The sequence below is a fragment of the Mustela putorius genome, unplaced genomic scaffold, assembly GCF_011764305.1.
Source record: "Mustela putorius furo isolate JIRA1106 unplaced genomic scaffold, ASM1176430v1.1 tig00003834_pilon_pilon_pilon, whole genome shotgun sequence".
Classification (NCBI taxonomy): domain Eukaryota; kingdom Metazoa; phylum Chordata; class Mammalia; order Carnivora; family Mustelidae; genus Mustela; species Mustela putorius.
In genome coordinates this window covers 38,687,553-38,711,525 of record NW_025421987.1, presented here as the reverse complement: position 1 = coordinate 38,711,525, position 23,973 = coordinate 38,687,553, and the positions used below count along the sequence as shown (strand labels likewise).

Sequence of the window (23,973 nt, the reverse complement as noted above, 5' to 3'; positions counted from 1 at the left end):
TTTGGGAAAATGAGTGGTGGCAAAGCTCTGTGTGTGTGTGTGTGTGTGTGTGTGTGTGTGTGTGTAGGTGGGTGAGGGATAGTTAGATGGCAGGAAGTAATGCTTTAAGGCAGAATTTTATTTTTAAGACTTGATTGAAATAAATAAATGTTTCATGGAATTGAGAAACATATGTAGGGCAACATAAAAATTTGGAGGACAGTTTTTTTTTTTTTTAAAAGATTTTATTTATTTATTTGACAGACAGAGACCACAAGTAAGCAGAGAGGCAGGCAGAGAGAGAGGAGGAAGCAGGATCCCTGCTGAGCAGAAAGCCCGATGTGGGGCTCTATCCCAGGACGCTGGGATCATGACCTGAGCCGAAGGCAGAGGCTTTAACCCACTGAGCTACCCAGGCGCCCCTGGAGGACAGTTTTAAACATGAATTAGAAATAGCATATTATAGTGGGAAGAGCTCAGAACTGGGAGTTAGCTCTTTCTTAGCTGTGTGTTTAGTTAAGTCACTTAACCTCTCTGGGTATCAGTTTGCTCATCTGTAAAAATGAGGTGAGTGGATTCGATTTCCAAAATTCCTTTCATTCTTAAACTTTATGATTCTGGAAAAAAATCCTGAAACATGTTTCAGATACCTTCCCGGCTACCACTCAAAAACATACAACAGAAACTGCCATGTTAGGACTTTTGAGTTGATTTTTCAGTGTTTCTTTCATTATCCAGACTTTCATTATCCAGATCCATTACCACCATCCTCTGGTTTTCTGGGTTGCCAGCAAGATTGGTATGGGACAGTCCAGAGCCAAGGAACAAGAGACACAAATATATTTCTATTCCCAGTTACCATCTCTTCTCAGACTTACTTATTCTCATCAAAGCCCTAGTAATTGTGTGCATTTTGAAATGCTCTGAATGTTGCTGAGGTCAAGTCATGTTATAAGAAGTGGAAACAGAAAACAATGTGAGGGAATAGATTTGCAGTCCCACCAGCAAGCTTATCATTCATTAACGCTTGCACAGAGTTGTGACCTTATGATTTCAGTTTCACAGAATTCAGTACTCCAAAGGGTCTAATTAACCTCCCAGGAAAACCAGCTTGAGAATTCAAGTACACTGCCGCCAGGTGACAGCAACAGGTCAAAGACACAGAGACCAATCAGTAAATGTGAGGCTTCTCGGAAGTTCAAACTGCACTCTGTTCAAGGAATGGGCTGCCGTCTCCTTCCAATGTATCATCATGAATTCCCCTATTGTTTAATATCCTAAATAGATTTAAGTATTAAAATAATTAAATGTAAGCACCATATTTAGAAATTACTTAGAGGTAATGGTTCTCAACTCTGGCTACATGTTAGAATCACCTGGAAAACTTTAAAAATATATATTCTAATGCTCAAACCTCCCTCCTAGAAACTTTCACTTAATTAATCAGGGTGGATTTTATCTACCAGAGAAATTTTTCCACCTTTATTCCCCACCAGCGGTAGGAGTGAGGGGTTTTTTTGCTCTTGGAATTATTGTGTCACTTTTTTCTACACCCAAAATTAATGGAGGGACTTGGAAAAAATGTTGTGACTACTTCTCTATCCTAGCCATTCACTCTTCCATCTGTCCATTCATCTGTATGGGTATACATTGTCAAGAACTGCAGAGAAGTCAAAGATAAATATTTGATTCCTATTAGCAATTCCTCTGGCTATCGACTTCTTTATAAACTGCTTTAGAAAATTGAAGGTGAGCTTTAAAATAGAACAAAACATTCTGATCAGAAAAGTAAGCTGTAAAAGTAATGTACTATTTTTAAATATTCTGATTTTTTAAAAAAGATTTTATTTGTTTATTTGACAGACAGAGAGCACAGGTCGGCAGAGAGGCAGGCAGAGAGAGAAGAGGAAGCAGGCTCCCTGATGAGCAGAAAGCCCGATGCGGGGCTCGGTCCCAGGACCCTGGGATCATAACCTGAGTCAAAGGCAGAGGCTTTAATCCACTGAGCCACCCAGGCGCCCCAAATATTCTGATTTTTAAAACATTCATCTTTCTTTTGAAGTGTAACAAACATTTGGGAAAAAAGGGCAAGGCATAAGTATATATTGAATGAATTTACCAGGTAAACAACCATACATTTCCTCTTTCCTCTCCTTCTGTAACATTACAGAATAGTTTTGCCTGTCTTTATACTTTGTATAAATGGAACCAGTTATGTATTCCTTTGCATGGCTGCCTTTGTGTCACATTGTGTTTGTGAGATTTATCCATGTTGCCAGGTACAGCCATAGTTTGTTGCTTTTTATTGTGTCAATAAAATAGTGTGTCAATGAATAGGAAAATATATATCTAGGAGTTGGATTTATAATAAGTAGGAGGGAAATTGCATTGTCAGGCTTTTCAAATTATAGAAATTGGTAGGTTAGTGACATCCCATTATAGTCTTAATTTGTGTTTCTGATAGCTAATAGGATTGTGTTGGGGGGATCATTTTGGCTACTTTCTTTAGTAAAGTGTTCAAATCTCTTGCCTATTTTTTTTCCCCAATGGTCTTGCCTTATTTGTTTTTTGAAAAACAGGTATAAAAATAATACTGGTCATTTCAAATTAAAGAAAAAACACAAAACAAACGGTGGTAAAGCCATACAATGGAATATGACTAATCAATAAAAAGAAACGAACTTTGTGCAAAAAAATAAAAAACCAAAAACTAGTCATTTCAAATAACTGACTTGTGGTTTGGGTGATTTTGTCCATTGTTGATTTGTTCTCTACTTTATTGGTTTATGCTCTTATTTCATTACTTCCTTTCACTTTCTTTGGGGTTTACTTTCTAATTTTTATTTTTTTAAAAAAGATTTTATTTATTATTTATTTGACAGAGAGAGAGAGAGAGAGAGACAGTGAGAGAGGGAACACAAGCAGGTAAAGTGGGAGAGGGAGAAGCAGGCTTTCAGCAGAGCAAGGAGCCCGACGCGGGCCTCTATCCCAGGACTCTGGGATTGTGACCTGAACTGAAGGCAGCCGCTTAATGACTGAGCCACCCAGGTGCCCTCCTTTCTAACTTCTAGCAGTGGACACTTACCACATTGATTTTTAGCCAGTCTTCCTTTCTAACATACACTTGAAGCTATGCATTTACCTCTAAGCAGTACTTAGTTGCATTCTAGAAGTTTGGATATATCATATTTTCATTATCATTTGTTCAGAATGTTTTCTAATTTTCATGGTAATTAATTTTTGACTCAAAAAAGGGACACCTGGGTGGCTCAGTTGGTTAAGCCACTGCCTTTGGCTCGGGTTGTGATCCCAGGATCTTGGGATCGAGTCCCACATCGGGCTCCTTGATCAGCAGGCAGCCTGCTTCTCTCTCTGCCTCTGCCTGCTGCTCTGCCTGCCTGCGCTCTCTTTCTTCCTCTGACAAATAAATAAATAAATAAAATCTTAAAAAAAAAAAAAGGCTATTTAGAAGTAGACTACTTGATTTCCAAACATTTGGGGATTTTATAGATATTATTTTGTAGTTGATTTCTAACTCAATTCCATATACAGGGTTTTAGTTCTTTTAAATTTATCAAGATATGCATTAGAGCTTGGCAATTTTGGTAAATGTTGCGTGTGCACTTGAAAAGGTTAGGCGTTCTATCGTTGTGAGATACAGTTTCCTAGATACATTAATTAGTTCAAGCTTGTGATCATGTTCATCAGCTCTTTCTATCTTAAAGGGCCGGACAGTAAATATTTTAGGTTTATAGGCCATAATGTCTTCATACCAACTACTCACCTTTACCATTGTGGTATGAAAGCAGCCAAAGACAATACATAAATGAATGGGAAGGGCTGTGTTCCTATAAAACTCTAGTTACAGAATGCAGTGGCCAATCTGTGGGCCATCATTCATCAATGTCTGGTCTATCTAATTACTATGTAGTAGTATGTACTAGTATGTACATACTACCTATGTAGATAGTACTATGTACTATCTAATTACTATGTACTATATACGTAGTAATTAGAAACAGAGAGATTGTGAGTTAGTCCAATTCTTCTTTCATTCTGAAATTTTTGCTTTGTATGTTACGAAGTGATGTTACTAGGTGCATACAAATTTAGAATTTAAATTTGTTTTCCAGGTGAATGCTTCTTTTAGAAATATGAACTGTCCCTCTAGCTCTAATAATGCTTCTTGCATTAAGGCATATCTTGTATAATATTTTATATATATATATATATACACACACACACTACATCAACTTTCTTTTTGTTTGTATCAGTATAGTTCTTTTACTACCCTTTTATGTACATTTATATATTCTTTTATTTAGGGTTGTATTCTTTTAAGTAACACATACTTAGTTTCCTTTTTTTCTAAATCCCATTGACATTCTTAGTCTTTTTCTTGGCATATTTAAGTCTATTTATATGATTAAGACTTTTTTTCACTGGGTAAATATAAACATTGATTCTCTTTCTGAGACCCTACACACTGTTCCAAAGTTCTAGTGAGCAGTGTAGGTCATAGGATTGTTTTCTCAACTTTTGCTCCTGAGAGCTTCTCATTTTTCCTCAGAAAACTTATTTGTTCCAGTGAAGCTGAGTCTGGGTCTATGGGCATGCAGACTTGGGGACACAAACTTGTGCACACCTGGGGGCCAGTCTCCACTCTCAGCAGTACCTAGACTCACAAGCGCTGAGATTTTTGTCTATAAGAAGCCAGAGGCACAGAAGAGTGGGTGATAATGGGGCCAGCAGCCAAGAGTTTACCTGTTTTTTCTCATTGATTTGTAGGAGTCCCTTATATATTCTGCTATAAACCCTTTACAATTATGTGGGTTGTCTTTTAGTTTATGGCTTATCTTTTTGTTCTCTTAATGATTCATTATGATGAGTACAAATTCTAATTTTGATAAGCCAATTTAATGATAGTTTCTTTTAAATTTTCTTTAAAATTTATTTAAAACACTGAGAGAGGATGAAGTGGTCTGACCCCTTGAGAAGCCTCGATCTTAGAAGAGAACGGGGCAGAAAGTCCCTGAACTTTCTGGTCTTACTAAGGAATAGCTTTTCTGTTTACATTTTCACACACAGATTTGTGCAATACTTAACAAGGGTAACCTCTGGAAAAGAACAGATCCCTCAGAGACCATTCCCCCAACTGAATTTCTTATACGTATGTCTAATACAAACAATTTGAGATGGTGTATCCCAACTGATTTTGTTTCAAAGGATGGTAGTACACGGAGAAGGGGGAAATAGTCAATAGATACTGCACAAAAGACAAAGCCATGTGACAGTATTTTCTACCTGTATACATGCTTAACCTGGAAGGAGAAAACTGGACTAGCAATAAGGACAAGAAAAAATAGGTTAAGGTCTTCCTCAGAAGAAAAAGGAAAATTGCTTGAGGAGAGAGGCACTGACGCATAATACAAAAGCACCCAGTCACCAGGGCCCCTTGATCGGACTACAAGCGGGCAGGATCATCACACAGACCCTTGAGGACAGATATGCCTCTGAGGTCAGGCACTGATCCCCTCTGCACTAGTCCGTACCGCTTCCCTATAACAAAGGGTACAGTCCCGCTGCCCAGCTGTGAGCAGGATGGGTCAGAAGGTGCTAACACAACATGCCAAGTAGCTGATTTCCTCCTTGCGTGCAGACTTGGCAGAAGGGAGGCTGGATTGAGCACAACCAAGCATGGGAAGAGCAGACAAATGAACAGAGAAGGGCCACAAGACCGTCCTGCTTACTGTAGCTGGAAATGCTTGATCTTGGTGACCAGCAGTTTGTATTGAGCGCCCAGGGGAGCCATGGAGGCAACATCTACAAATACCAGTTGTTCCAGAGGTCCTGTTTCATTGGTTGCTTCTGAGGGACACAAAGTACGGCTGACTTCCTGGTAGTTGTAGGTCCTCTGGTATCTGCAGCAGCCGATGGAAGGAAAAGCAAGCACAAATGAGAGAGAGACTTGGTGAACCAGCAAGGAAGAAAAGCCGATCTTATTTCATTTCTCTCCAAATTTGTTTTCGACTGCTTATGTTATAAAATTTCAGAGTGGACCTACTGATAGTAACTTAGTCTGGGGCATAGGCTTCATAACAGGGACTCGAGGACTCTTCATGCTGACCATGACCACCCTTCGATGGTGTGTCTACATTATCTTACACCATCTCCCTCATTCAATGAAGGAAAAAATAACAAATTCTGAAGGGAAACTGTGCTGATAGAACAACCAGTTGATTTCATATTCCCACTCTTTGAGCTTTTGCAAAATGGAACATAAAAACAAACAAACAAACCCCACAGCCCAAGTCAAGGCTATGAGAGTTACTATTGTTTCAATTGTCAAATTACTCAGCCACTAAAATGAGTTAACACCATACTAGGTACCTATGTCTGAATGCCTTCTGTTTTTTTTCTTAGTAGTGCAAGAGTAACTTATACAGTTTCTCCTACAAAAGTATAAACTACACAAGGGCAGGGATTTTGTTTTCCAATCCCCCCACTACTGTATCCTTAGTTTCTAGCACTTAGTTGCACTTAACTGCTATAGAATGAAGGAGGCACACTCTTTGGGCATTTTGAAGATTGGAGGTGTTACTCACTTACCCTGATTTCGGAACCCAGCCCTGTTCTCAGTGAATGATCCACTAACCAAGAGCTACAGAATATTGTGGGTAGAATGAAAATGCTAAAGCTTCTTCTGGGTGCTACACATCTGCGTAGAGTGCTTGCTCATCTGAATTCAAAGAGTCAGAGTGCTTGGGTGGCTTGGTTGGTTGAGCATCTGACTCTTGATTTCAGCTCATGTCTTGATCTCAAGGTTGTGAGTTCAAGCCCCACATTGGGCTTGATGCCTGGTGTACTTAAAAGACAAAAACAGAAGATGGAAACTGAACAGACCTGGACAGCTCGGGTTATGTCTTATGACTATTATTTGCACTTAGGATGCATGTGATGTCAACATTCCAGAAGACTGAGTTCCCCTTTTACTAGGGAAAACACCAAGTAAGGTCTAGGTCATTGAAAGAAAACAGGTGTAGCAAAATTGTCCAGGAGAAGATCTACTTACAGTCCTTGGAAGAGCAGAGGAACCTGCCAGGATAGCACCCCTTTCTGCTGGCGAACCACGACGAGAACTGGGTAGTCGAGGTTCTCTGAGGAACTATTCACATAGACCCGTACAGCGTTCACCTGTGAGCCAGAGCAGAAAGAGGGGTAAGGCAAATCACACACACACACACACACACACACACACACACACACACACACACGGTGGCTGCCACCTGACATGATCTTCAGTGAAAACAGATTCTGGAGGCTTCAAATGGTAGGCTTCATTGGACAGTCAATACAAGGTTTTGAGAATAAGCCCAGAAGAGAGAAAGAAAGATATTGATGTCTCTTCTCATTTGAATATAAATGCTACAGATACAAATATCTTCAAAAAAATTAAAAAAGACCTACGAGCTCCTTAAATCATTCTGTGCTTCAAACCAAAATGTTATTGCCATGTTTTATTAAAGCCTAGCAGATGGTCTGGTGCTCCCCTAGCAACAGATACCACAGGGGCTGAGTATTTCTCTCTTTGCCCTGCTCCAAGGCATAAATCAGCCCCTGACACAAAATGCTTTTCTCCATCAGCAGCTTCACGGTTCCTTCTGAATACACAGATCAACCCCAGGGATTTAACACTATCATGGCTATTTTAAGGACAGAAAATTGAGCTATGGCCCTGGATCTAGATGGTTCTGGTGTTTCCCTTTATTTTGTGTAATACCATAGAATACATGGAAAGAACAAAATAGGAAAAAGACATGGTCAGAAAGAAAAAGTAGAACTTGATTTTTCACATGAGATTTCCCCTCCTGCTGTATTAAAACCTTAGTGTTCCCTTGAAAGCTTCTTTATTAGGGAGAAGAAATGAAACAAGAAAATCTTGCAGCTCTAAATGTTCAAAACAGAAACAGAGGAGACAGAACCACATGGGTATCATGTAACTAATATTTGGTTCTCTTACATCATTCTTCATTGAACAACTTTGCTTTTTTTTTTTAATGTTGAAACAATCCAAGAGTAATTTATTAATTTGGTAAGAAGCACTTGTTCATGAAGGAATATTTTCTTTTTTTTTTTCGTTTTTTTTTTTAATTTTTTTTTTTTTTTTAAGATTTTATTTATTTATTTGACAGAGAGAAATCACAAGTAGACAGGCAGGCAGAGAGAGAGAGGAGGAAGCAGGCTCCCTGCTGAGCAAAAGAGCCCAATGTGGGACTCCTTCCCAGGACCCTGAGATCATGTCCTGAGCCCAAGGCAGCAGCTTAACCCACTGAGCCACCCAGGTGCCCCGAAGGAACATTTTCTTGAGCCTAAGCTCTATATGTTTCCATGGAAATTAAGCTGCCCCGATAACTACCAACATCCTACCTCTAGTGCAGACCTTTTCCCTAAGTTCTGGATGTTCCATGAGCACCTCAAACTCTACCTGTCAGAAATGGAATCTATCACTCTCTTCACTCTCAACTTTAATTTCATCTGTATTTTCTTGCTTATTGAATGGCCTCACCAGGAAGCCATTTCATCTAATGAGAACCATTAGATGAGAGCCATCCTTGATTCCTACTTCGTTAGTCTTCTCAGTCAATAGGTTGTAGAATTCTACTGCTTCTGTGTCCTTCATACTGTCTGTATCCAGACCTTCCCCTCCACCCACAATGATGTTCCCACCGTTCTCATCATTCATCTCCTCATTGACAGGACCTGATCAAGTCTTCTTATTCCCAGGGCTATGCCCCTTCAGATGTCAGAGTCATCTAGGCATTGTCCTATATGGTTCTTTCCACAGTTTGGCGACCGTGGCCATTGCTGCTATAAACATTGGGGTACAGATGGCCCTTCTTTTCACGACATCTGAAAACTCGGGGGAGTTTTCAGATTTACCCTAATACCTAGACTTGCAATTGGCATTTTTTTTTTTTTTGCAATTGGCATCTTAAGTGGGAGGTGGGCAATCTTATGGGGCTGAGCCCTTAACCTACAAGATCTGATGCTAAAACCAGGTAGAGCTGAAATGAACTGCAGGGCACCCAGCTGGTATCACAGAATTACTTGATGTGTCGAAAACCCACACATCTGGTATCAGAAGTGTTGAGTGTGAGTAGAAGAAAATGGAAGTGAGTTTTTCCAGTAGACAACTGCCAAGCATTTTTTTTTTATGTAGTCCAATTTATTATTTTTTTTGTGGACAGTTCTTCTATCACTCTTTAAAACAAAGATACAGGGATGCCTTGGTGGCTTAGTTCATTAAGCATCTGTCTTTGGCTCAGGTCACGATCCCAGAGTCCTGGGATTGAGTCCAGCATTGGGTTCCTCCTTGCCTAGTGAGGGGCCTGCTTCTGCCTCTGCCTGCCATTCCCTCCGCTTGTGCATGTGCTCTCTCTCTCTCTCTGACAAATAAATAAATAAATAAACTCTTTAAAAAAATAAAATAGAGATGTAATTCACATGCTGCACAACTCCCTCTTAAAGAGTATAATTCAGTAGTTTTTAGTACATTCATAGAGCTGTACGACTAAAACCACTATCTAGTTCCAGAATATGTTCATCACTCTAAAAAGAAACCCTGTACCCATTAGCAGTCATTCCTCATTCTCTCCTTCCCTTAATCCCCGGTAACCAATAATCTAATTTTCGCCTCTTTGAATTTATCTATTCTCGACATTTCATACATATGAAATGTCCTTTTGTATTTGGCATATGTCCTTTTGTATTTGGCTTATTTCACTTAGCATAATGTATTCAAAATTCTTCCATTTTGTAGCATTTGTTTTTATTGCTAAATAATATTCCTTTGTATGCATGTATCACATTTTTTAGGTATCCTTCCATTTATGGACATTTTGGTTGTTGCCACTTTTGGGCTATTACAAACAATGCTGCTATGAACATTTATATACAAGTTTTGGTGTGAATATGTTTTCAATTCTTTTGAGTGTATACCTAGGAATAGAATTATTACAGGACATGGCAACTCTACGTTTAACTTTTTGAGGAGCTGCCAAAATATTTTCTAAAAGGATTCACCATTTTACATCCTAGCAATTTACATTACTGGTAATATATAGGGGCTTCAGTTTCCCCACATCCTTGTCAACACTTATTGCTATCTTCTTCTTCTTTTTTTTTTTAAAGATCTTATTTATTTATTTGACAGAGAGAGAGAGAGATCACAAGTAGGCAGAGAGGCAGGCAGAGAGAGGTGGGGGTCAGGGAAGCAGGCTCCCTGCTGAGCAGAGGGCCCGATGTGGGGCTCGATCCCAGGACCCTGAGATCATGACCTGAGCCGAAGGCAGAGACTTAACCCACTGAGCCACCCAGGTGCCCCCGTTGCTATCTTCTTGATCATTACTATCCTAGTGGGTGTGAAGTGATACCTTGTTGTGAATCATACAGTATTTTAACTGTTTACCTGCTTGGCTCTTTTAGGGGGCTGCAGACTTCATCTCTGGTGTTCCTAATGTTGACAAAATGCATGAGCTCAGAAGCAAGCTCACTTCTGCAGTTCATAATCCAAACACTCACCGGCATTATACAGCACATGGTTTTAGAGCACGCTCTTAGTCTGGCTGACATCCGTAGTAGTCAGAACTGAGGTAAAACCTAAGGAAAGCTGTAAACTAGGCAAGCTTCCTCTTTAGCTTGTCTGCCCTCTTTTTGTTACCTAGGAATGCAGCTTCCTCTTCTCTTCTTTTTTTTTTTTTTTTTAAAGATTTTATTTATTTATTTGACAGAGAGAGAGATCACAAGTAGTCAGAGAGGCAGTCAGAGAGAGAGAGAGAGAGGAGGAAGCAGGCTTCTCGCTGGGTAGAGAGCCCGATGCGGGGCTCGATCCCAGGACCCTGGGATCATGACCTGAGCTGAAGGCAGAGGCTTAACCCACTGAGCCACCCAGGCGCCCCTCCTCTTCTCTTCTTAAGGTACTCATGCCAGAGGGATTTCCCTCCACTTTCTCCCCGCATACTTTAAGACAGTGATTCTCAACTGTTTGCTTTTTGGCATTTGCATCCCTCAAGCCCACCCCTAGCATTTCCGATTCAGCAGATCAAGCAGAGAATCTAAAAATATGCATGCTTACCAAGCATGCCGCGGGGTGCTGAGGCAGATGGATTAGAGCCTACACTTTGGGAAGTACTGATCCCACAGATCCAGCTAGGGGATGACCCCCCGTTTGTCAGCAGCTTGCCAACTGCGCATTATTATGAAGTACACAACCATGACACCACCAAATGTCATGAGTACGTCTGGAAGCTGGTATCTAATGGGGCTGACACTGGGCTAGAAGAAGGAGATCTGTAAGGAGCACAACAGATACATCACAACGAGATTACCCCATTCCCTGCTCATTGCCACACCTAATTTTATTCCTTGTCTGGTTCTTATAATCCATTTACTTTTGTACTATATATTAATGGTCTTACTAATTATAATAAAAACACTCAGAGATACTGACATAATAAATTGCAGAAAAATATATTAGAGTAGGAGATAGAAGACACTGGGCAGCTTTTCGACACAAATAGATAATGCATTGCCCCTAGGAAAGGATAAAGAGTCCTGTTCAAATTTTGCTTTGCTTTTCCAGAGGCTAATGTGCAACTGAGAAAATTGGATTACATTTGCTAGAGTGAAGTAAGCCCTGTAGAAGCAAAACTAAATGAAGGACAGAGTACTGACCATGCATGATCATGATACCTTGTAACAGACCGTTCTTTTCTTTTTTTTTTAAAAGATTTTATTTATTTATTTGACAGAAAGAGACAGAGAGAGAGACATACACACACAGCAAGAGAGAGAACACAATCGGGGGAGTGGGGGAGGGAGAATCAAGCTTCATGCAGAGCAGGGAGCCTGATGCAGGACTCAATCCCAGGACCCTGGGATCATGACCTGAGCTGAAGGCAGATGCTTAACAACTGAGCCACCCAGGTGCCTCTGGAGACCATTCTTAAGAGCCAAGATTTTCCCTCCTGTGGCTTCTTCCTTTTGTCATGAGCATTTCATAGTCCCCCCACCCGTATCCATGGGGGAGTATGTTCCAAGACCGCCAGCAGTTGTCTGAAACTGCAGATAGTACCAAACCGTATATAGACACCATGTTTTTTTCCACACATACATACATAGATGAAGTTTAATTTATACATTAGGCACAGTAAGAGATTAATAACAATACCTAGAAATAAAATATAATAATATATTATAATAAAAGTTATTGAATGTGCTCACTCTCTCTATCTCAAAATATCATACTATACTCACCCTTTTTCTTGTGATGATGTGAAAGGTTAAAATGCCTACATGATGAGATGAAGCAAAATGAGAGACGTAGGCATTGCAACGTGGTATTAGGCTACTATTGACCTTTTGACATCTGTCAGAAGGAGGATCATCTGCTTCTGGACTGCGGTTGTCTATGGGTAACTGAAATTGTGCAAAGTGAAATCACGGATAAGGGGGGACTGCTGTACACATATCTACTTTCTTTCTATGTTCATTACAAGCAAGGAGTTGAGTTATAGCTAAGAGAGGAGAATTATTTAAGTACTTCCATTTCTGATATTATATAGGCCACAATTATAAAATGTCTTAAAGCTTCGAGACTCCCTTTTTAATCTTTTGGAATGTGTCAGCAGGGAAAAGTTCAAAATTCTCAGTAATATAATTCTGTTGTATAAAGAGGATGAGAATGAGTTTAATTTAAAATCTGGATTGGTTTTCCTTAATTAATGAGACTGTAGGCTCTATTAGTTGGAATATCAGATTCTAAATCAGAGATTACTGGCTTCCATTATTAAGTATAGCACTGTTTTCCGTGTGATCTTGAAAAACTGAGTCTCCCAGTAAAAGAGCAAAAATAGCATTTGCTTTTCCTAATGCACAGTTTTAGTAACTGTGTTACGTTCATTAGGTGTTCAGGTTATTCGGTCCTTCCTTCCTTCCTGCCCTCCCTCTTTCCACCCTTTCCTGCTGTCCTTCCATGCTCCCTCCATCACACAGCAAACATTAAGTGAATTAAGAACTATGAGGGATGCTGCGGGTACACTAAAGGCAGCCCTGCCCTTGAAGATCTCATGATCTAGTCGAAGAGACAAATGATGTTATTACCAACAGCATAATGTGATGATGTTGTGGTAGCAACATGAGCAAGTGCTGTGGGTACATAGAGGACAAAGTGGCTACCCATGTGGGGGAGTTAGAAAAACAGCACGGTAGCTGGTCAGTCAAACTATAGTTAAGATGGACTTGTCCACATAGGTCCTGTCATTGCCTTCCTGGTGCACATGACCTTGACTCATTACAGAAACTTGTATTTGGGAAGGTGCTCAAGAAGACCATCTAGTTCAAAGGTTCTATTTACAGACACAGAGGTGACATGACTTCCCCACTGACACTCAGCTATAGAAGAATTATGCCTGGAAACCAAGCTTCTGGTATCTCAGTCTGCACACAATGCTTGGTCAGATCATGCTATCACCATTATTTTGAATCCCTGACTCCACTAGACATTGATATGGATATAGGCTTCTCCTAATACTTCACTGTGAAATCAAGAAACGATATAAATACCATGAATGAAGGAGAGAGACAAGCCATAGAATAGGATATGTTACTTGTACAAAAAAAACCACAACAGACAAAATATCAATATCTTGAATATGAAAAGAGTCTTTAAATCTCATAGAAAAACACAACCCAAGAGAAAAATAGGTAACTGCAGAGATGACAAATGACCAAAGAACATGGGAAAAGATGCTCAGTTCTTTACACTCTTAAGAAAAGTAAAGCCTCAAAAGTGTGATAATCGCACATTTGCAAGGATGAGGAGAATCAAGAACTCTCGAATATCACTTATGAAAATGTTATTTAGTAGAACCACTTCGGAGGGCAAATTGGCCACCTCTACTAAAGCTGAAGATGAGTTCACATTACATCCCAGTGTTTCCACTAAGTTTATACACAAGAGGAACTCTCTTACATATGTACTGGGGATGATGGATAAGAATGAAAAGAATAAGCTACAATATGGATCGATACAGATTGCTCTGAAGATAAACTGAGGAAAATAGCAGGTGGCTGAAGGATACATACTGCATGATCTAGTTTACATAAACTTTGTGAACAAGCAAAACAAAACTATCCATCTATCTGTTATCCATCCCTAGTAAAAGATACATTTACATAAGTGATAAACACCAAAATGAAGATAATTGTTTTCCAAAGCTTTGAAGGATCTGAGACTTTACCCCAGTTGCCACAGTTTCACTGTTCGTATGGAGGACAGACTTCTGGGTTAGGGACTAAGGACCTTTATTTCTTTATTTCTTGTCACAGCAAGCAGCATGGCCATCAGCATGTTTGCATCACTCCCTCTTGCTGCCCAGTACCAAGAAGATGATGTGAATGCGCCCAGATGGCTGCTTTCATACATCAGTGGGTTGCAAGACAGAAGAGGAACCAAGAGCTTGGGAGCACGTATCTTTTATAATGGGCAGGAAATCTGCCTTACCTTTGTTCCAGAGAGGGACACTGTCCCTACCAGCTGTTTGCTATACAAATATCCTTGAAATGATAGTGTTAGGAAAAAATTCAGTCAGTGTCTTCCCATAAGATGTGCAGAAATCAAGAGACCCATGAAAAACTGTCTCCCCCAAATGGTTACTTTGGAGGATGGAGGACATCCCAGGACAGTCTAGATTCTAGCTACTTTAGGATGAACTTTTTTTCTTTCAAAAAATATTTGACTCCCTGTCCTGTGCCGGGTATTTTTCTGGCACAGGAGATATATTATTAAGCTATGTGGACATAGTCTGGCCCCACTGAGATCACAGGTTTGTACATGATATGCCAGTTAAATAAGGAATTGCATTAACATTCAAGTTCTTGTGGCCATGCATGGCTTAGGGTGGGGACAAATAGGGAATTCTAATTGCCTTTTGTTTCTTAAGCGGAGTTGTCAGTACATAGGTGTTTGTTATGTTATTTTCTATACTTGTTTATATATCTAAAATATTACATTATAATAATAAAAAAGAAGCCATGATGCACTGGCCTTTGTGTTTTGCCCATTTCTGCACGACAGCCCTCATTTTATGTAGTCTTTTTGTTGTTCAGGGGTGCGGCAAATGCTCAGTTTCCAAAACACTCTTATTGCTCTCCTGGTTTATTTCGCTATAGTCTATCCTTACTTTGGTGCTTGATCCGCTTATGCTAACTACATCAATTACCGTCCCCGGTCCCCCCCCGCCCCCCCCCCCGCTCTCTCAGCTAGCTGCAGAACCTTACATTGTCTTTGGTCTGATTAACATGACCCATGTCCCCACTGTTCTACCCTGGAAAAGAAATATGGTCAGGGACCCAGGTGGGGAGGTGCTAGCCCAGATTCTGCATTAGGTGTATTTGTTTCCTAGGGCTGCCCTAATAGAGTACCACAGACTGGGTGGCTTGAAACTACAGAAATGTACTCCCTCACAGTCCTGCAGACCAGAAGTCTGAAATCAAGATGTCACCCCGGCCACCCTCCCTCTGAAATTCTGGATAGAGTCCTTTCTTGCCTCATCTCAGTTTTTGGTGATAACCATCAGTGCTCAGTGCTCCTGGGCTTACCACTGCTTCGCTCTCATCTTTACTATTGTCACACGGTGTTCTCTGCTTGTCTCTGTTTCACATGCTGACCTCCCTTCTGTGCGTGTCTGTATGCAAACTTCCCTCTTCTTGTAAGGATTTGGGTCACACCGGGTTAGGACCGTCCTCAACGACCTCCTCTTAGCTTGGTTACAGCTGCAAAAACTCTATGTCCAAATAAGGCCACACCCATAGATTCCAGGGATTAGGACTTCAACATGTGTTTTGGGAGAACATAAATCAACCCAAACAATATAAGATTTGTAGGATTTTTAAGCAATAAAGTCATTCTCCAAGACTCTGAGCCTCTCCCAGACCATGAGCTTACCTACAGCTTGTACCTACCTGCCAAGACCCTTCATGCTGAATGAAGCAGGCTTGCTGGGAGGGGCTGTTCTGTGACTAGTAGGAAAAATGGCTGTTCCTGGGCAAAGGGGCCTTGCAGTTCTGAATCCCCTTCTTATTAGAGGCTAGAAAGTCCTAATAAATGGAGCATTCAGGGGCGCCTGGGTGGCTCAGTGGGTTAAAGCCTCTGCCTTTGGCTCGGGTCATGGTCTCAGGGTCCTGGGATCGAGGCTCATGTCGAGCCCCATGTCGGGCTCTCTGCTCAGCAGGGAGCCTGCTTCCACCGCACCCCCCCCCAACTTGTGCCATGCCTGACATTGGGGTTAGTGTTTGTCCCTGTGTGTGTGTAAGCAGGTGCTGCTGTTCTACTTCGGTACAGGAAGGAGTTCTAGCTCCAGTGAAGACTCCTAAAATGAAGAATTCCCCAAAGATACAGGAATGGAGCTCATATGTCAAATAAATAAATAAAATCTTTAAAAATAAATAAATAAATGGAGCATTCATCCCCAAATTTTTATAATTACCATAAGGAGTGGAGTTATTTCAATCAAAGGTTATACCTTTCTTTTTAAAGAGATAAACATTAAAATAATTCCTACAGTTATTGATGTGACTGTTTAAAATTCCCTCTGCCTGATTTGACCTTAAAAAACCATCTTCTGTAAATTTACACCATAACGAAGAAAAATATGTAGACCTAGATTTTATGTCTGGCACCAACGTTACACTATCTGGGTGACCTTGAACAAATCACTTAAATTCTCTGGACCTCAGTTTCCTCAACTGTAGAATGGAAACAGTAAACCGAGACTATCTACCTCCGGAGAGTATGGGCAACAGTACCCTGTGGCCCACAGAGCACCAGGCAGAGTGGAAGGCAGAGCTCTCCCACCTGCACTTGGGGTTAGGCAGTGCTTTTTCACTCCCACACATTCACCAATCAACCAGTTGTTGATGTGCGGAGACACACTTAGAAGCCCAAACACCACTGGCAAAGGAGAAGGTTATATGGTCCATCTCACATAGGATATTCATTTCCTTTCACAGTCTGGCTTACAGCTTTCCTGGAACAGCTCATTCATCTCATTGAAAAGAGCAGTTTACCCTTTGGGAGCTATTTATTCCCTCTACTTTTAGATACTCAGCATTTTGCTTTCCAAACTCTTTCCTAAGGAGCATGCTTTACATACCTCAACTTGCCCATTTCATTATACACCCAAATGCATCCATATAAACTTTCCTCTTTAGGTTTTTTGATGGAAGTTTTGTATTAAACATTTCAATTCCCATAAAAACATAGGAAAACATTAAAAAGAGGTATAATGACTGGCAGGCCCGGAGTATAAAACCAAACACAGGTTACATTCCAGCTACTTTGTGATGAACTTTGTTCATTCATTAAATATTTGACTTTCTGTCCCATGCCAGGCATTGTTCTGGCACAGGAGGGACATTACCAAGCTATGTGGATCTGGTCTGCCTTCACTGAGACCACAGGTCTCAGTGGAATGGAATGCCCATTAAACAAAGAATGACATTAATATCTAAGTTCCTGTGGTAGTGCATGACATAGATTTTCAGGGTGAGTATTTTCTTCAAGGATGAGTACAAGTTAACCAGAAAAATGCAGGGCAGAACAAGAGAAATGTCCTAACCAAAGGAACAGTGTAGTAGACATAGGGGAGGAGGGAGAGAGGGAGAGAAGGGGGAGAAATGAGAAAAAAGGCAAGAAGGAAGTTTGAAGAATTAAGAGAAAATCAGTTTGGCTGAAGTCGAAGGTGTGTGAAGGACCATGATAAGTCCTAGGGAGTCTTAAAGTCACATGAGAGGGGTTGGGCTTTACTCCAAGGGCAACAGAAAGCTTCTGGAGGGTTTTAAGTGCTGTTGCCCCATAGCCATGGCCATTGCTGGAAACCAGTGTGGCCTCTGTTTCCGTCAACAGCTGCTTCTCTACATCGCTGGCTCCCAAATCAAAGTCTGGGAAAGGCAGACATGATTGGTAGCACTGAGGCCACGTGCCATGCCTGAAATTGGGGTTAGTGTTTGTCCCTGTGTGTGTGTAAGCAGGTGCTGCTGTTCTGCTTCAGTACAGGAAGGAGTTCTAGCTCCAGTGAGACTCCTAAAATGAAGAATTCCCCAAAGATATAGGAATGGAACTCATATGTTAGGCAGTCAGACCATGGCCAAGCTCCACTACATTTGGAAAGCATTTTATGTGCAACCCCAAGACTGTCCTACAAAGTAATTGTTCCATAGTACGTCCTTTGGAAATGCTGTCCTACATATTTTGTTCACAAGAACAGGCGGCAAGTCACGTCTATCCCGAAGACCCTAACTTAACCTGATCCCACCGTTTAACACTCATAAGTCTTATGGACTGCACTACTCAATTTTATACTTAATTATATACTCTTTTCATGGTTTGTAATAGTTGGTCATTGTTCCATGCATTTGTTTCATCTCTCTCTCTGAGACTTGTATTTAGAATCCAGTATGTATCTGGCCCTTAGTATATACACTACAAATATTTACCATTATTATATGAATGGAAATAGTCTTCCTAAGCTTGTAACTTTCAACAAGTCCTGAGAAAGCACCCCCATGATGTTGGGGAAGTGGCTATTCTTAACTCTTCTACAAATATTTCTTTCTTCCCATTCGTTTTCTTCTTGTGGGCTCCCTATTATGTTGATATCATAACCAGGTCATCTGTCTCAATTTCTTAATTTTTCTGTTGATACCCCTACATCTCTTTAGGTATGTCCTCCAGTTCTCTAATGCGCTGTTCATTCTAATGTTCAACCCATTGCTGAGGTCTTCAGGTAAACAGTTTTATTTTCAACTCAGATTTCCAGTTGGCTCATCTGTATAACTGTGACCTACTTCATTTTAACGAAGCCTTATCCCTTTCACGATAGTCACTTCGCTTATTTTCAAATCTTATTCTTCCTGTTTATTAGTTGGACAACATCTGGTAAAGGCTGTCCAGGTTGATTTCTCTCGTGTAGCTTTGTTCTGCACATGTGTTATTTTCTCCTGTGAATTCAAACTTCTGAAAGTATCAGCTACCTGGGGTTGTACTGAGAACCCCAGCGGATCGGTGCTAAATGGGAGGATGGTCCAGGGTAGAAAGAGGGGCTGGAAGGAAAGCCCCCCCACCACAGTGTGGACAACCTCTGAGTTGACCACGCCCCTTTTCACACTCACACAGGGGTCCAGTCTGCCCCCATCTCATTTTACTTCTACCCCCCTTCTCTCCACCTGCACCCCGTTTTTGCTCCCATTATAATCTGCTGGCCTATGCCTTGTGAAGGGGGTGGTGGGGAAGGAGGGAATGCTCAGAGTCAGCAGCAGGTCAACAGTCACAGTGGTTATCCTATGTGCTCCAGCAGGCCCTCGCAGATGTGAGACCACGTTGCCCAGCCAGCCTTGGCCTGGTGCTGCGGGTTTTCTCCCTCATAAGGGCGATAAGGCAGAGCAGGTGGCAATCCATCTAGGCCAAACCCAAAGAGGCAAAGAAGCACAACAAAAAAGCTCTCTGAGCCAAAGTACCTGGGTGGCTCAGTGGGTTAAAGCCTCTCCCCTTCCCCCCTTTCTCTCTGCCTGCCTTTCTGCCTACTTGTGATCTCTGTCTTTCAAATAAATAAATAAAAATCTTAAAAAAAAAAAAAAAGCTCTTCTCCAACCTATTCCTCACCAGTGGCCTCTTAAAATTATGGGCTGCCATTTGTCTCTCACTTCAAGAGCTTAACCATCTTCTGTCTCACCAGTTCTCTCACAGTTTTTGCATTGGCTCCTCAATCCCATGACCTTCCCCGCTTTAGGCATGTCCAGGCTTGGTTCCTGGGAGACAACCAGCTGCCATGTTGGTTCCTCATCTTCTAGGTATTGGGGTCTGCTCATCTCCTGTGCCTGGTTCCTTTTCTCCATTACCTTTCCAGTCTTTTTCTCCCTATCTCTCACCTATACTCCCTGTCCTTACAATTCCTTTACTTTGGAGTACAAGTGGAGGGGCTCAAAGAGGGAAAAATAATTATTTTATGGTTTAAGCAGAATTCAAGGATCCACTCCTTAGATTTTATTTATATGCTGAATGATTGCACTGCAGGCAAGTTTCTTCGAGAGCTATTCTGAGGCCCACTTAATTAATGTTCTGAAGCTGGAAAGGCACTAGAAAATTATTGTTATGACTGTCAGAGTTATGGTGTGACACTTACCAGCAATTCTTTCTGTAGTGGTATTTATTAACATACCAGTATCATTTATAGTTTTAAATAAGTTTTGTCAGGATATAAGTATTACAGGAAACAGGAAACTGCTTTCTTTCTTTCTTTCTTTCTTTTTTTTTTAAAGATTTTATTTATTTATTTGACTGACAGATCACAAGTAGGCAGAGAAGCAGGCAGAGAGAAAGGGGGAAGCAGGCTCCCCGCTGAGCAGGGAGCCCAATGCAGGGCTCCATCCCAGGACCCTGAAATCATGACCTGGGCTGAAGGCAGAGGCTTTAATCCATTGAGCCACCCAGGCACCCCAGGAAGTTGCTTTCTAAATAAGACAAAGCTGATCGTCTGTAAACATCTTCCACCCTCAAAATAGCAGACATTAAGAGGAGGAAAGGAAAAGTGAATTGGTTCAAATCGGAGGGGGAGATGAACGGTGAGAGACTGTGGACTCTGAGAAACAAACTGAGGATTTTGGAGGGGAGGGTGGTGGGGGGAATGGGTTGACCTGGTGATGGTTATTAAGGGGGGCACATATAGCATGGAGCACTGGGTGTTGTACATAAACAATGAATCTTGGAACACTGCATTAAAAACTAATGATATATTTTATGGTGACTAGCATAATATAGTTAAAAAAAAATCCTAAAGGAAAATTTCTTGAGATGAACAGAAGAAGCCTCAGGGAAGGCCACATTCAAGAAATTAACTCTTTCCAGTCATGGAGTGAACATGGTGGCAGAGATGCTATGTACTACTCTAATTCTTCTCTGAAACTTGATTAGATGTTTCTCTTTAATGGACATAGATAGAAGGTTCAAGCACCCTTCTTCCTCCCTGCCACATCTTGGTCCCTGACGACCAATGTTGGGATCTATGTATCTGTCTTTGAACAAATGCCCTAGCTTGAGAAGACCCCATAAGGACTTTAGGTGGAATGGACTTGGAGGCTACGCAGCATTCAAATCCTTTACATGTTTTAAAGGGACTTCCTCCACTCCATTAAACCTGATGAGTTTTGTGGGAGGTGGCACATATGAGGGATGCCAAAAGAGTCATGTGACCTGTGCTCAGGTAGTTGGACACTTCCACCTGGTATTTTTCAGTGGTGATTACATGATCTAAAGATGGAGGGAGAGCTTAGAATTCACTGCAATGCTGATACCAGTAGGGATCATGGCAGCAGGTTTGGGGTAACCATATTTAACAGCAGAGGAGGTGGTGATTCCCAGGTGGGCATCTTGACAAAACCACTCTGTGTGGCATGACTGTTGCCATAATTTCCTGTAGCTTAGTTTCTCTTGGTCCTTCCCTGTGGTCTGAGCCTGGCAACTCAGGTTTGTGAGCAACCCAACATTCTTCTAATGACTTTTTTGCTTAAGTTAGCTAGTTGATCTATGTCACTTGCAGCTAAGAACTTTGCCTGATCCCACACCCTCTTTCTTTTTCTACCTTGCTCATAGCCCATTGCTACTTTGGAGCCTTACTAGCCATAGCCTCCCAAACCATCTCTGCATATACCGACTTCATTCTGTTTGCCTCTCTCCTTATCCCCCACTTCTTGTACTTTTAATACCAGATAAACATTGTCTTTGTCCTAGAAAGTTATAATTACTCTACTCTGGTGAAGATGGTATGGTGAGAGAGCAGGGACAAATACAGGATTTCTTTTTTGCAGATACTGGAAAGAACAAAAAAAAATTGAGTATTTTCATGTCATATTTTAATATATGCTTCCAGTTTAGATAATTAAAATAACTGAGTCAATTTGTCTACAACAGGGCAGTTAAATCTAGAGGAACAGAAACAGTTGGTTAATCCTGTTTGCTATGGCTTATCTTCACGGTTGTTTAATGGAGATCCAGAAATACCAGTTCTCAGGATAAATCTTGTCTTCTAGTGACGTATAGGCTAACTGCTTGGGTCTCCAAGCTGCCTCGTGTCTGTCACAAAGGAACCCAAGCATTGATGAAAATGGAGCATAAAAGAGATGAAGATTGGCCTTCTGGGTTCACAGGGGGTCCGAATAAGATCATGGTTGGTGGGTGGCTGCGGCTTTGGAAATATTGAACCAAATCTGCGAACTTCTCAGTTTTAGTTAGTGTCAACCCTGCTGGCCTGACTCACACAGACGAATGGATGCCTGGACAATTCCTGGGGGGAAAGACAAAGATGAAAACATGTGTAGATTTTCAGTAACTATAAGGGAACATGTAAGGGATCACATAGAGTGTGATCAAATGACCTGAAAGTGTGACTGTCATACTTCAGATTATTTTTTTATTGTTGTTGGTAAGTATATACAGATGTGCTCTTGTGGGAGGAAGAGTGGTTTAGTGGAAATATCCTGAGGAAATATCTTCAAAAAACCAGAGTTATGTTCCTAGCTTTGCTTCAAGCTAGTTACATGATTTGGGACAAATAATTTATTTCACTGGCTTTTAGTTTTCTCTCCTGTTAAGAGAAAAGACTGGGTGATTTAAAAGGTTGTTTTAGCTCTTAAGTTTAAAATACAAATACCGCTGGGATGGCTAGGTGAGTCAGTTAAATGTCTGGCTTCAGCTCAGGTCATAATCCCAGGGTCCTGGAATCAAGTCCTGCACTGGGCTCCTTGCTCAGCAGGGAGCCTTCTTCTCCTTCTGCCTGCTGCTCCTCCTGCTTTGTGCTTTCTCTTTCTCTCTCTGATATACAAATAAATAAAAACTTAAAAAAAAAATACAAATATCCCTTTCTATCCCAATGGTTTCCAGAAATATTTTATGTTTCTTTTAGGGATAGAAAAAAGAATAGAAAATGCAAGCCAATCGCACTTCTATAGCTAAAGAGACTTGACAAGAAAATCTTGTTGCCATGAATAAAGGAAATAATGGAACACGAAGTCAAAACAAATATAGCCTGACTTCCCAAATAGCATATGTTTTTCATCCTCCACTGTTGGTATTATTAAAATTCTATAGCATAACTTTAAAAATCTGGAGACCAACTCTCTAGCAACTGAGATTACCCTCATCATTACCCTGATTATCTGAATCAGGAAGTATGGGAAAAAACAAAACAAAACATGTTGTCTGAAATGAAGAACAAGGAATTTCTTCGCCAGTAGCAAAGCCAGAACATCAACCAGAGAGGAAGAAACATGATGGGCCAACAGTGTTCATAAAAGGTCTGAAAGATAAAAAGCATGAGATGAGCAGAGAGATACCAGATACACAGAAAAAACTAGCCACAAGGGAATGGTAGAGGTTATGGAAATAGTGAAAAGAACAATGAGCTCCACATACAAAGCTGCTTTCAGACTCTGTGGTCCAAGGAGGTCTATAAACTTGCCCACATATACATAACACTGTAATATTAAAAACACAGTGTGATCTTTTTTCAACAATTCATGCTGGAACAGTTAGACATTATATGCAGTAACACACACACACACACACACACACACACACACACACACAGACTTTATATCTTTCACAAAGTTTATCTACCAGGATCATAAACCTAAATGTAAAATTCAAAGCTATAAAATTTCAGAAAATAACCAAAATAACACAGGAAAAAATCTAGGTGAACTTTGACTTTATTTTAATTAATTGATGAATTTGAGAGAGAGAGCTGCATATTGGGGGAGGGAGCAGGAGGGGGAAGAGTCAGAGGGAGAGGGAGAGATAGAATCTCAAGCAGGCTCCATGCCCAGCGTGGAGTCCAACATATGGCTCCATCTCATGACCCTGAGATCATGACCCCCAAATCA

The 23,973-nt window shown here is 40.9% G+C and overlaps 1 protein-coding gene across 10 annotated transcripts in view; it reads right to left on the bottom strand.

Annotated features, from left to right (window-relative positions):
• Positions 1-23,973, bottom strand: part of SIDT1 (SID1 transmembrane family member 1) — a 97,823-nt gene that overhangs the window by 59,285 nt on the left and 14,565 nt on the right. For all 10 annotated transcript variants that reach the window (XR_006609096.1, XM_045088401.1, XM_045088403.1 and 7 more), the window contains 2 exons: positions 7,052-7,173; positions 5,730-5,900 (listed from right to left, as the gene is read on the bottom strand). Coding sequence is in view for 9 of the 10 variants with exons in the window: in XM_045088401.1 (XP_044944336.1) it covers positions 5,730-5,900; positions 7,052-7,173 (293 nt within the window). In the remaining variant the exon portion in view is untranslated. The remainder of the gene's footprint in view (positions 1-5,729; positions 5,901-7,051; positions 7,174-23,973) is intronic.